General features: G+C 42.5%; 1 protein-coding gene across 3 annotated transcripts in view; it reads right to left on the bottom strand.

Moving 5' to 3' along the window:
• Positions 1 to 867: 867 nt before the first annotated feature.
• CYFIP1 (cytoplasmic FMR1 interacting protein 1) overlaps positions 868 to 11,731 on the bottom strand; it is a 65,540-nt gene continuing 54,676 nt past the window's right edge. For all 3 annotated transcript variants that reach the window (XM_028727816.2, XM_028727815.2, XM_077927565.1), the window contains 6 exons: positions 7,478 to 7,608; positions 4,950 to 5,022; positions 3,773 to 3,867; positions 3,282 to 3,520; positions 2,118 to 2,265; positions 868 to 1,968 (listed from right to left, as the gene is read on the bottom strand). In XM_028727816.2, the coding sequence (XP_028583649.1) occupies positions 1,804 to 1,968; positions 2,118 to 2,265; positions 3,282 to 3,520; positions 3,773 to 3,867; positions 4,950 to 5,022; positions 7,478 to 7,608 (851 nt within the window). In that variant the 3' untranslated portion in view covers positions 868 to 1,803. The remainder of the gene's footprint in view (positions 1,969 to 2,117; positions 2,266 to 3,281; positions 3,521 to 3,772; positions 3,868 to 4,949; positions 5,023 to 7,477; positions 7,609 to 11,731) is intronic.

Here is an 11,731-nt window from a genome sequence, read left to right as displayed (position 1 = left end):
ATGTTCACGGCTGTTTGAAAATACTTCATGGAGCATTGCTAAAATTAAAATAGTTCCTGCGTACATAATGTCACACCAATATATTATATCTGTTAGAAACGAAAAAGGAGCATGACTGAAAAACCAAGCGTTACGCTCCAAATTAGAAGAGGTAAATGCTACGCTTCAGCCCTCATCTGCATGTATTACATATAGTAGTATTTGAGACAGCAACTGGAGCCATTGATAGCAAAAACAGTTTGTACCACACTCTATACCACCCACGTTATTTTCAATTTAGAGATTGGTTTGTATATAGACAGCAAACGTTTGTATTAATTTAGCCTCCTTACCTGTTCCACTGAAAGTAAATTCTAAATAAGAGATGTTTTTTGCATGCTGCTGAAATGTACAGCAGCCATTTCTTATAAGACAAATAGCATTTTAAAACCACGTAAAAAAAAGTGAGAGACAACTTATTTCTAATAGTTTTGGGACACAACCTAAAAGCCTTAGGGCTGTTTAACTTCGTTCTGAAAGCTATCAGAACCAAGTGTCTGAATTATAGCGATGAACTCTTCTTCCCACACACCAGTCAAAGAGGCCAAGAAAGAAGCCATAGAGGATTTGATTTGCCCTTGTAAAATGGAAAGCTGCTGTGAGTGCCAGCTTTATTTTTAACCTATACCTTAAACAGGTCTTGCAATGTGGCTGAATTGTTAAGAGAGTGTAATATTACAACCCACACGAACCCACACAAAAGGACTGCACAGCATGTTGGGTGTCAGAATGATGCCCGTGAGTGACAGCCCCTAGAAGGGCAATTTGCAAACACCTCTTCCTCTCACTAGATAGGAGCTTGACAAGAGTGACTCTTTACATTCATAGTTGTCTTTTAACATGTTTTAATTCAGAATTTAGCTTCAGAAGTAGTTAAACTACTGACCCATGATTCACAAAAGTAAAATTATAAATATTCACCAAGCTTGGCATTGGAAAGAGGCTAAGTGTTAGGAAAGGTAGAGTCCCTTTCTAAGAATGAACCAAAACAAAAAACTTGAAAAGGGTATAATTCTAAATTCTACAAAGTATGCTCTATATATAGTTGTAGAGTGACTCACACAGCTGCTTTGTTTGCGTCCAATGTGGAAAATGGTATTCAGATCTCTCCCCATTTTATTTTAAAAGCTAAAAAAGCAGCAGCAGGAGACATTAAGTCTGCATGGGCAGGCACTCTACATATTAAAACCATTAATTGCTTCCATCTTATAATCTTTTAAAAACGGCCCCTTTAAAACCTTTATTTCCAAAGATATTGGGGCTACAGATGTTCTGAGAAAGAACATTCCAGTGATGAAAGACACTTGAGGAGTTACAAAATAGGGCGTTTCCCGTAAAGGCTAGCAAAGCAGGGTAATGCTTCTGTTACACATGAAAATTACAAAAAAAAAAAAGACACCCCTGAAAAGGACAACTTTTCATTCTTGCTAGTAAGTGGACAAATGGAAGAAGACCCCATACACTATAAACCTCTCTAGAATGATTACAAACAGCTGGAGAAATGCAAAGGATTTTAAGGCTAAAAAAGAGGCTGCAGTCGAAAGCCTTTTATCAAAAGTACATAAAAAATAGTCTAAAAAACTGAGAATGTGTACAGTTATTAAGCTCGGAAACAGCTAAAGACCTGGTCCTCACAGAAGGTGCTCAGGCAATACTAGAAAACAGTGATGGTCAAGATAATACTCCCCTTAGCCATCAAATCTTGTCTGGCATTGTGGTGCAGCAGGTATACTTTCCAAAGGAAAAGAGAAAAGTGGATCTTTCCTAGTTACTGGCCAGCGACTGATGAATGGGAGGCTGGAAGCAGCGGACGTGCTCCACGGGGGTGCCTTCTCCGTCACCAGATTTCAAATACTTGTCCAATATAGTAATGATCTCATCGTTCAGGATCTGGAACTTGCGGATTCTCTCGACCATTTTCTTCAAAGGCTGCAGAACCAAAACAGCAACAGTTAAGGAGAAGGCCAGGCTACACTTAGGCCTCAGGAAATTCAAAAGAAAACAGAAAGAAATATTGCCAGGGTGTCAAAAGCAGAAACGGGCAGAATGAGAAACGGAGACTGCTTCTGTCAACTTACCACGTTCTTTATGACCTCATCTTTGCCGTCGTGTTTCTGTACTTTCAGTAAGTGGTAGCAGAAATCCAGCACGTCAAACCGACGCTGTTGTCCCAAAAGCACAATTATCATACAGCCAGCCCAGTGCAACCCATCTCCGAAACACTGCCTACGGAGGGAGATGTGTAGAAAGCGCTATTTTTAGATTCGCCAGGACAAGTCAAAATGAAACACAGAACTTTGAAAACACTGAACTGTATTAAGATTTCTAGCGTTAAGTGGCCTAGATGTTGTTCAGAGGGACACCTTATGAAATTATTATTACAGGTCTAAAATAAACAGCAGCATGGAATTATTCATCCAAACACTTGCTACCTCGCAGTGCTACAATGCTAGAGTGTTAACTCGCAAGGAGAACTGCATACCATCCCATTTGCCTCCCCTTGATTCTGAAGAACAGGGCTAGTGACTGGCAAGAACACAACTGCTGAAAAACTAAAACAAAACTAACCCAAGTTGGGTTTTTTAAATAAAAGCCCTGCCAATTTCCTGAGATTTCCATAGGCTAATATTAGGGTACTACTTTGGTGACTAATGTTCAGTTCAATTTATTTTGTTTAGTGAGCAGCCATAAAAATAATAACACCAAGAGTACTGCTAATAATTGTGGTTTACATTTCTACTCCCCAACCTTTACAGGATAAATCATTTTCCCATTTCCCCTTTTAAGGTTTTATTAGGCAAATTTGTAAAGCCTTGGTGAGAAATTTGGTTCTGAAGGATACATACCTCTCTACATCAGACAACAACAAAAAACAGGTCTTTGCAAGAAAGGCACTTCCCTTCTGCGATTTTAACAGTGGCGGATGCAATTTTTTCTAAGGTCATACTAAAAAGGGCATTCAAGGAGTACATGAGGCAACTATGTTGGGAGTGCTACAATGATCAAAAAGAACTGAAATCGCACATTTAATATTTCAGGATGGCTTCAGCAATGTGCTCACATTGCATTCCTTCCCTAGTAAAACTCGTAATACAGATTGGCTTTTCCCCCTCTTTCCATTTGCTGTGTGATCAAAAATTCCAAACCAATCTCATCGTTTTCTTGGTGACATCCCACACCTAGCTACTGAAATAAGCGAGCGTTATGTACGGGGGCCTTAAGCAAGCACTCAAGATACGTACTCCACGGTAAACTCATGAGTCCCCACAGGAATGCAGTACACAAACTGCATTGCGCTCCACAAGCGGTGGAATTCCACGCATTCGTCAACATGCATCACACCGTTGCTGGGGAGAGGCCCACGCCAGATTGGGTCATCAAGGAAGGTTCGAATCCTGGTCAAGATGACTTCAAACATGGACAACCCACAGCAGAGGCGCTCCTTGGTCAACAAGTCTCCTTCTCTTGCGATGGCGATTTGCTACAGGTGCAACCAAAGAGAATACCATGTGAGTACGTAAAGAAGAAAATTATCTCCAGAGAATTACGGCAATGTCCCCGTAACCCTGTCTCTTGGCATTGAGCAACTGGCAATGTGCTTCATTGCTCTATCCAACAGCCCTAACTGCAAACCAAATGATGTTCATGCATCTTTTCCCTTGTACTGTGGATATTTTTTTTTTGGGGGGGGGTGGAGAATACAGCTTTACTGTCCAAAGAATGAAAGCTGTACCTGAGGTGTTCCTAGTCTTTCAATCAGTGGAACGAGGTGGAGTGGAGCATACTTTGATTCTAGTCTCTTCATTTTAGCATCCAGTCTTTCACCCTCTGGAATGAGACAACATTATTTTGTTTTTTTAAAAAGGGAAGTAGTGCTTAAAAGAGAAACAGCTTTGCATTGTTCCAATAAAGGTTATGCATTAATTGTATTGCTTTTAAAAAATTCCATAATTTTCCACATTACGCACTCAAGGAGGATAGGAACCAAAAAGGCCTACCGATAAGAGGCCAATAAAATACAGTACAAAAAAAAAACATAAAACAAGAGTCCTAAAGAACCTAGCACTTAAAGGAAAGATCTGAGGATCAAAATGGTTCCCTTTTACTTGATTTATTCCTCTGCCATAGTTTCCTTTAATTGAAAAGAAAACAACAGCAGGACACTCGCAGTGGGAGCTGCTTACTTGACTCCTAAAATAAAGCTATTGTGTTCCAACATACTTCTCTTCCCACACACATTAAAATCCATTAAGATAAATCTTATCAAACACAAAATTCCAGACTCCAGGGAATGGAATTTTATGTATAGGGGAACTGATTTTCAAAGTTTTCAAAAGGCATTGGCTCACGCATCATTTGCGACGAGGAAATGTTTTGCAGCAAGTAGGCAAACTGAACTGGCAGTGATGCTGGCCAATTCCTTGGCTGTCTATTGATATGACAAGTTTGTCTGCTTTTAAGCAAGGCAGGGGGGGAACTGCTTGACTTCAGTTGGCAAACTAGTGAGAAAGCTGTTGGTGGGTGAGGAGGCAGCGGGAAATATGTGCTGCTGGCAACAGGAAGTGGTGGAGAAATACTGCATTGTGCAGGAAACAAACCCTCCCAAGCAGCAAGTACTCCAAGTTACACAAGCAACACTTTTCACAACATGTTTTTCATCCCAATGATTTCAGTGTAGGAAACGGCCTCCCTACTCCTCAGGCTTCATGGCTCAACCTGCTTACTCTCCAAGCATCACAGGTGGCTTACCCATTTGTAACTTGCCAAACCACCAATGGCAGACATGTATCATGGTCCATTATTCCCCCCACCGCCAGTTTTTGCAGTCCCAAGCAAGCAGCACCATCAGGAAGATTATGGAACCCTTGGTCAGCGCATTCAGGTTGACAGGTCACTATAAGGAGACATACCTTTGACATGAACTCTTGGCAAAATATTCTGGAATGGTGCAGCATGCAACAGATCACACACTTCCTCCAGTGACTGCAACAAAGCGGACAAAACTCATTGAAAACACAACACACCAGCAGCATTTGACGGGACCAGTTCAGCCAGCTAAGCACTTTTCAGAAGCAGCGCATGTCGCCTTGGCCTCTTGCAAAATGTAATTGCAAGAGGTTGCCTTGGGCTGAAACAGATGCGACGTAGCAGATCTGGGATTGGATTTCTAGATTCTGCTTCAAACTCAAAAGCAAGGGAGGAACAACACCAGGTGGGATAAAAATTTCCCCCACGCCATTTTCCAGCTCTCAAGATATTAGTGCTATGGTAGATTTACATTAGGCAAATAGTACAGAGGAAATGGGTTTAAAACAAAAACCCTCTTACACCAATTAAAGCTTGTGCATGGTGTGTGTGTGTGTGTGTGTGTGTGTGTGTGTGTGTGTTAATGCAAAATCGAATCCTGGATTTTCTACGTCACATTGGTTTCAGTCCACAAGACTCTTAATAAAGCTGCACCTTCCTGTTAAAACAGAGAGCCTATTCTACAGGCAGAATTAGAAAATTTATTAGCATTCTCTATCAAAAAGCCTAACACAATGTTCAAGTGGTAGACGGAGAGATGTGAACCAAGCAGTGACTCATGCTTTTATTTTTATCAGCATTATTTCCATAATGCATTATCTCCCAAGGATAGTTCCAGCAAGAGCAGCAATTCAAAGACCTGGTCAAGTAAGCGCACTGACCATTCTGAAGCAATTTCCGTAACCTAGGTAATTCGGTGATGAAGCTAGCTCAGAAAATTAGCACGCTTTGGCAATGCAAACTGCTTTGTTTTTTCCTCTCCAAATGCACAAGGCAGCCAGGCAAAATGAAAGCAGAGTGTCAATTTACAAGGCAGCATCAGGGCTCATTTCTGGAATTTGCCTTCAGTTCTCACCCTCAGTATAAGAGAACACACATACACCACACATCATAACTTAAATGGAACTGATCTGTACCCATCACCCCTTCTTCTTATATTTCTATACCTTACACACACACAAAACATACCACCCACATTAGTTCTAGGCCAAAACCAGGGTTGGTCACATTTGGCTAATTGGGCAAATAGTTCCAAAAATATACGCTCAAGTGCCAAGTGTACAAAAAACCAAATTAGTTAACAGCTACTGTTAAACGCTGACTTGCATCCGAAGAAGCGCCAGCAAGAGGATTAAGTGAACTAAAAAATGTTTTTCCTGTTTCTCTTGGTCCCGTTATGACTATCTTCTCCACTGTCTCTGGGGGGAAATGTTTATGAGTCCCAAAGGCAGGTATATCTGTCTGGCACCTGCAACTCCATATAATCATTACCAATAAAGGAAATAGTCTTGCAAAATTTTATGCAATGAGACTATGGCTTAACGGTCCCTTAAAAGTTGGCATCTGTCTGCCTCGAGAGACAATGGAGTGTGCTTCCAAGGATGAAGTCAACGTTAGCAGCACCAAAGTGACCTTCCTGGGGCGCAGGCCTGGGCAGCGTGGATGGAGGTCCTGGGCTGCCCAGACCACAAGAGCCTCCCTCTCAGCCTCACTGATGTGGTCCAAAGGAAAGGAGAGCACAATGTGTTTGGCACCAGCTTGGCTGACAGAGTTGCTGGAAGGAGGCATACAAGGTGCCAACCAACCGTCTTAGGGACTCTACTTCAGATTTGTGTAGGGTTTGCTGCTTAGTCTTTTTTTCTACTGAAGTTATCATGTAAGGCAGAGGTTTAGGATCAGAGTTTTCCTTCTCCTAGATGGGCTACCTTCCTAGGTTGATGAGCCTCATCTGCCCCTCGCTTCCCTCTACAGCATCTGTAGAAACTGCCTTCTGGACCATTGGACCCGCTCACTCCAGCGGAGCCTGTCTTCGCTCAAACCAATGGTTTGAGACCCACTGGTTACCCTCACTTGGTTTAGCTTGTCAGTCAAAGCTGTTTCCCAGGGTGGGTGCTGTTTCATGTTGACCAACAGGTGAGACCTGAGTGCAGGGTGGGGACCGAAGGTGGAAAAACTACCTTGTTCTTAAGTAACATGTTATTTTCTCTATTCAAGCCAAGTTCCACAGCTTTTGGTGCCAGGGTTGAATTGTAAGGCTGAATGAAAAGAGATGGAGTTGCCAGCATGCCCTTTTTAAATATAAATAAATAGTAATTTATTTATTTTTTACAAAAAGCTGCAGTTACCTTTCCTAATCTGGACACCAGATGGCATCAGAAGAACACAACATTTCTTTACAAGTATAAAAATAAAGGAAGGAAATAAAAAGTCTACCGTTTCTGTAATTATGGATCTAAATTCGCATAATGAATTCTTTCCCTGACTCCACCTCAAAAAGTTATTTCCAAAGAAATAAATTTTTAAAGGACTGGAAAGTTGACTTGAAACTTACAGCTGAACTTGTGTCACCTGAAAACAAGTAAAATATCAGACAGTATTTGAAAGTGAATATAGATTCAAATCACCAGCTTACCAAGCTCTGTTCAATGAGGAGGCAGAAAAGGATAGCGTTTCCCACTTCCCGCAGATTCTGGAAACAGACAGTTTTCAGTTCTGCATACTCAACAATATCCTTCAGCTGGTGATGGAAGAATTCCAGAATACCTGAGACATAAGATGAGGAGAGACAGAGATTGTGGAAAGCGAGATAAATCAACACCGCAATGAATTTGTGCACCAGGAAGTAAAAGTAAAAATTCACAGAAAATTAGCATCTTCCAAGTATACATTTAGAACAACACTCTCATAAGGGCAATTTTCAACAGGGACAAAAATACTGTATTTGACAACTCCATAGGCCAGTGGTTCCTAATTTGTAGTCCGCAGACCCCATAGGGGTCCGCGTAACCCATCCAGGGGGCCCATGGCACATACTCATCAGGGATATTCCTGTCTTGGAGGACCATGCTATCATGCATGGGTCACATGACTTGTGCAGGAGCACAGCCCGGAAGATGCATGTCCTGGTTTTGCGCTAGTACACGTTGGTGGGTATGGTGGAACCATTCAAAGGACAAAAACTACCAGAGAGATATAAACGTTTTGAAAAACGGGGGCTCCACAGTGCTTAGTTAAATGGGAACCACTGCTATAGGCTGTACGGGGCTTCACTCAACATCAAAGGTCACCCAATCTTTATGGAATATTGGGTAGGTCATACACAGGAGCTCTGAAGGTAGAGGACACATAAAAGCTCTGTACACGTGTAGGATGTGTGCAAATAAGCATGTGTACAAACTTCTGTGGTAAGGAAACAAATCATGTCTAATAAGCAGATTTTATACCTTTACGTAAGTGTTTTTTTTGTATGTGTGTGTGTGTGTGTGTGTGTGTGTGTGTGTGTGTGTTTTTACGTAAGTGCTCACTGGAAGGACAGATCCTGAAGCTGAGGCTCCAATACTTTGGCCACCTCATGAGAAGAGAAGACTCCCTGGAAAAGACCCTGATGTTGGGAAAGATGGAGGGCACAAGGAGAAGGGGACAACAGAGGACAAGATGGTTGGACAGTGTTCTCGAAGCTACCAGCATGAGTTTGACCAAACTGCGGGAGGCAATGGAAGACAGGAGTGCCTGGCGTGCTCTGGTCCATGGGGTCACGAAGTGTCGGATATGACTAAACGACTAAACAACAACAAGTGTGTTTTTGGCGGTTTTTGAAGCTTGTGCAATCTTTACCTCCAATTTCATGGGCTTAGGATCATACATAATCAGTGTGTTAAAATATATGTGCTAGTGCAATATTTACAAAAAATATCCAAAAGTTAGGGAACAATCTTGATAACCCTCTGTACACTCAGTATGCATGCATTAGTTATAACAGGAATTATGCCTAAGAATACATTTATTTTTCCATATGAGAGTTTAGGAGCTGCCTGTTCTCCAAGATACTGGAGATGGCTAAAAATTGGGTGTGTACTCAACACGTAGATTGTATTCAGATGCTCCTTCAAACCAGAAACGTCTACTTCTCCTTCCCATACAGGTAGCAGAAAGCACACAATCTCAAGGTTCTCATAACTGCTCATTCATGATCTGCCAAACCGTGACCTGAAGTTGGTTTAAGCTTCAGTTGTGGGTTAGCTGGTGACTTTCACCTTCCTTTGAACTACAAGGCATGCATGAGCTGTAAGGTAGATGGGTTTGGCTAAAATAGTATTTGTCCGAGGATTAACATCTTAGAAAAATTAGGGTATGTATGAAAACACATCACAGGAGACAGCTGGATAAAAAACAACTACGATAACAAGGAGTCAATTTTGATACCCAGAAGGCTAATAATAATACTAATAATAATAATTAACCATTTTAGAAATTTGATGCCTCCTGATTCTGCTAGAGGGCGAAGTGAAGCTAGGCGAGAGTTACCATATTGGCCCGAATATAAGCCGCACCCCAATATAAGCCACACCTTTAAAATTCAGGGGGGGGGGGAGATTAAAAAAGACAATAGCTGAATATAAGCCGCTCCCTTAAAATTCCGCAGGCACTCACACCCGTTCCGTTTTACCGTATGTCTGTTTCAGCAGCAATATCGTAAAAGCAAATTTTTGTAAGGTCGCAAATTTAAGCCACAGTTTAACTTTTCACGGTCAGAGTTTTTGGGGGAAAGTGAGGCTTATATTCAGGCCAATAAGGTAATATAAATAAGGCCAGAGTTTATTTAACCAGATACAGTTTGGATACAATCTGGAATACCATCTCTCAGTAATGATTATGGCAATCAATGTTCTTTCTGCTGGGTGTGGGATAGGAATAAAGGTAAAGGGACCCCTGACCATTAGGTCCAGTCGTGACCGACTCTGGGCTTGCAGCGCTCATCTCGCTTTATTGGCCAAGGGAGCCAGTGTACAGCTTCCGGGTCATGTGGCCAGCATGACTAAGCCGCTTCTGGCGAAACCAGAGCAGCGCACGGAAACACTGTTTACCTCCGGTGTAACTGTGGGATAGGAGTATAGAGTTTTATTTCTATTTAACTGACTCCTCATAATACTTATTAAAACAAGTGTAACTTTTGAATAAAAATTCCATTGCCTGATTTTAAGGTAGCCGACAAGTGAACCTCACACTTTTTAACAATGGCTAATGAGGCAGTAAATCAGCTCGAAAGGAGAACCACAGGGTTCAACAACTCAGAACCTCTTTGACTTATGTTCAGTCTTGCTAACAGGAGTCAAGCACCTAATAAGAAGTTAAATCCAAGTCAAAGGAGCTCTAATAAGGCTCAGTAATACGGGGAGCTAGGAAGTAAGAGGGAGGAGGAGAAAACATACTCAAAGCCAGGAACAAAGGGCAATGATTCAGTCATGCTGAAATTGCAGAGGTTAGGCTCAGAGAAGAGAATAAATCTCAAAATCGCAGTCAAACAATAATGGCTCATCAGTGATAATTCTTCTGAAGTGGCATCCCAGGAGCAGCTGCCCTTACCAGGGCCATTTGTATTAAAGAGCTAAAGCACCTACTGAATACAACAAGCTTTGAACAACACATCAATGTTCCAGAAGTCAAAGATAAGCACATACGTTGTCGGCATCTGCAATGCCTTGTCTCCCACATCCACACAAGAAGACAAGAAATAAGAAAGAATGTTTGCAGGTGCTCTCCACACTTGGGAGCCTTGGGTGGGAACCAGCCCAAAGTATGTAGTGGACTGTGAAGGAGAGACCTGAGAGAAGGCTAGGAAGGTGAGGAAAAGGGGCAGAGGAGATACAGAGAGAGCCAAAGGGAGGAGTGTTAAGGGGGCGAGGGAGGGGAGAACTTAACGTTGCTCTAAGGCAGCCTTTCTCAACCTGTGGGTCCCCAGATGTTGTCGAACTACAACTCCCATCACTCCTAGCTAGCAAGGCCAGAGCTCAGGGATGATGGGAGTTGTAGTCCAACAACATCTGGAGACCCAAAGGTTGAGAACTGCTGCTCTAAGGGGACAGGTGGGCTTGTGGAGTTGGCCAGAATAACAGTGCATGCAGGGAGCACATGGGAGTGGCAGCTGAGGCTGAAAGGCAGAGTGTTATAAAGGTGTACAAAGGCCACAAAAGACTGACTGCTGGGTGAGCAGGGAAAGGCTTTGTTGGAAATCAGGAGCCTAATATTCCCCTGCAAGTATCGCATTTATTGCAGCGTTGATGAGATCTCTGTGTTCCAAATAAATGTCGATTTATGGGGCACCCTGTCCCTATGGGGGTACAGGGCCTGGAGCAAATCACATTGTGTAGCCTTAATCTCTCCGCTTCCTCTGCTATCATTGGCAAAGGTGGCGTTACTGAGCCCTCTTCCCCACATCTTACTTTTTGTTGTCTTTGGGTGTTATCCAACTAAATAGTTCTATTGACATAAGGGCTTTTAGCTGTGCAGTGGAAGAGAATAGAGGGCAGGAAGGTTCTATTGCACAGTAACAGCAACAAAAAACCTTGCTCTGGCAGAACTGTCTAGTTGGATACTGTCCATTGTTTTGTTGGCACTTTAGCAGCAGTGAACCCCCACCTGTGGCTTACACTTTCTATTTTTCTGATGTTTAAAGGCAGCATTGCCAGTGAGTTCCTTCCGCCTCCTTCCATGCTATAGGAAGGGAGGAGTTGGGAAGCACTGCCAGATGGATGGCAGACGGGGAAGTCTGGCCAGGCATTGACTGTGACCACTGGCACGAGGCAAGGGGTCCAGGGTGGTGTCCCCTATTTGCCACCACCCCAGAGATGGCCCTGCTCTCATACCCACAGAATGTATTTTGAGAAAA

The sequence above is a fragment of the Podarcis muralis genome, chromosome 4 (assembly GCF_964188315.1).
Source record: "Podarcis muralis chromosome 4, rPodMur119.hap1.1, whole genome shotgun sequence".
Classification (NCBI taxonomy): domain Eukaryota; kingdom Metazoa; phylum Chordata; class Lepidosauria; order Squamata; family Lacertidae; genus Podarcis; species Podarcis muralis.
This window is presented reverse-complemented; position numbering and strand designations above follow the sequence as displayed.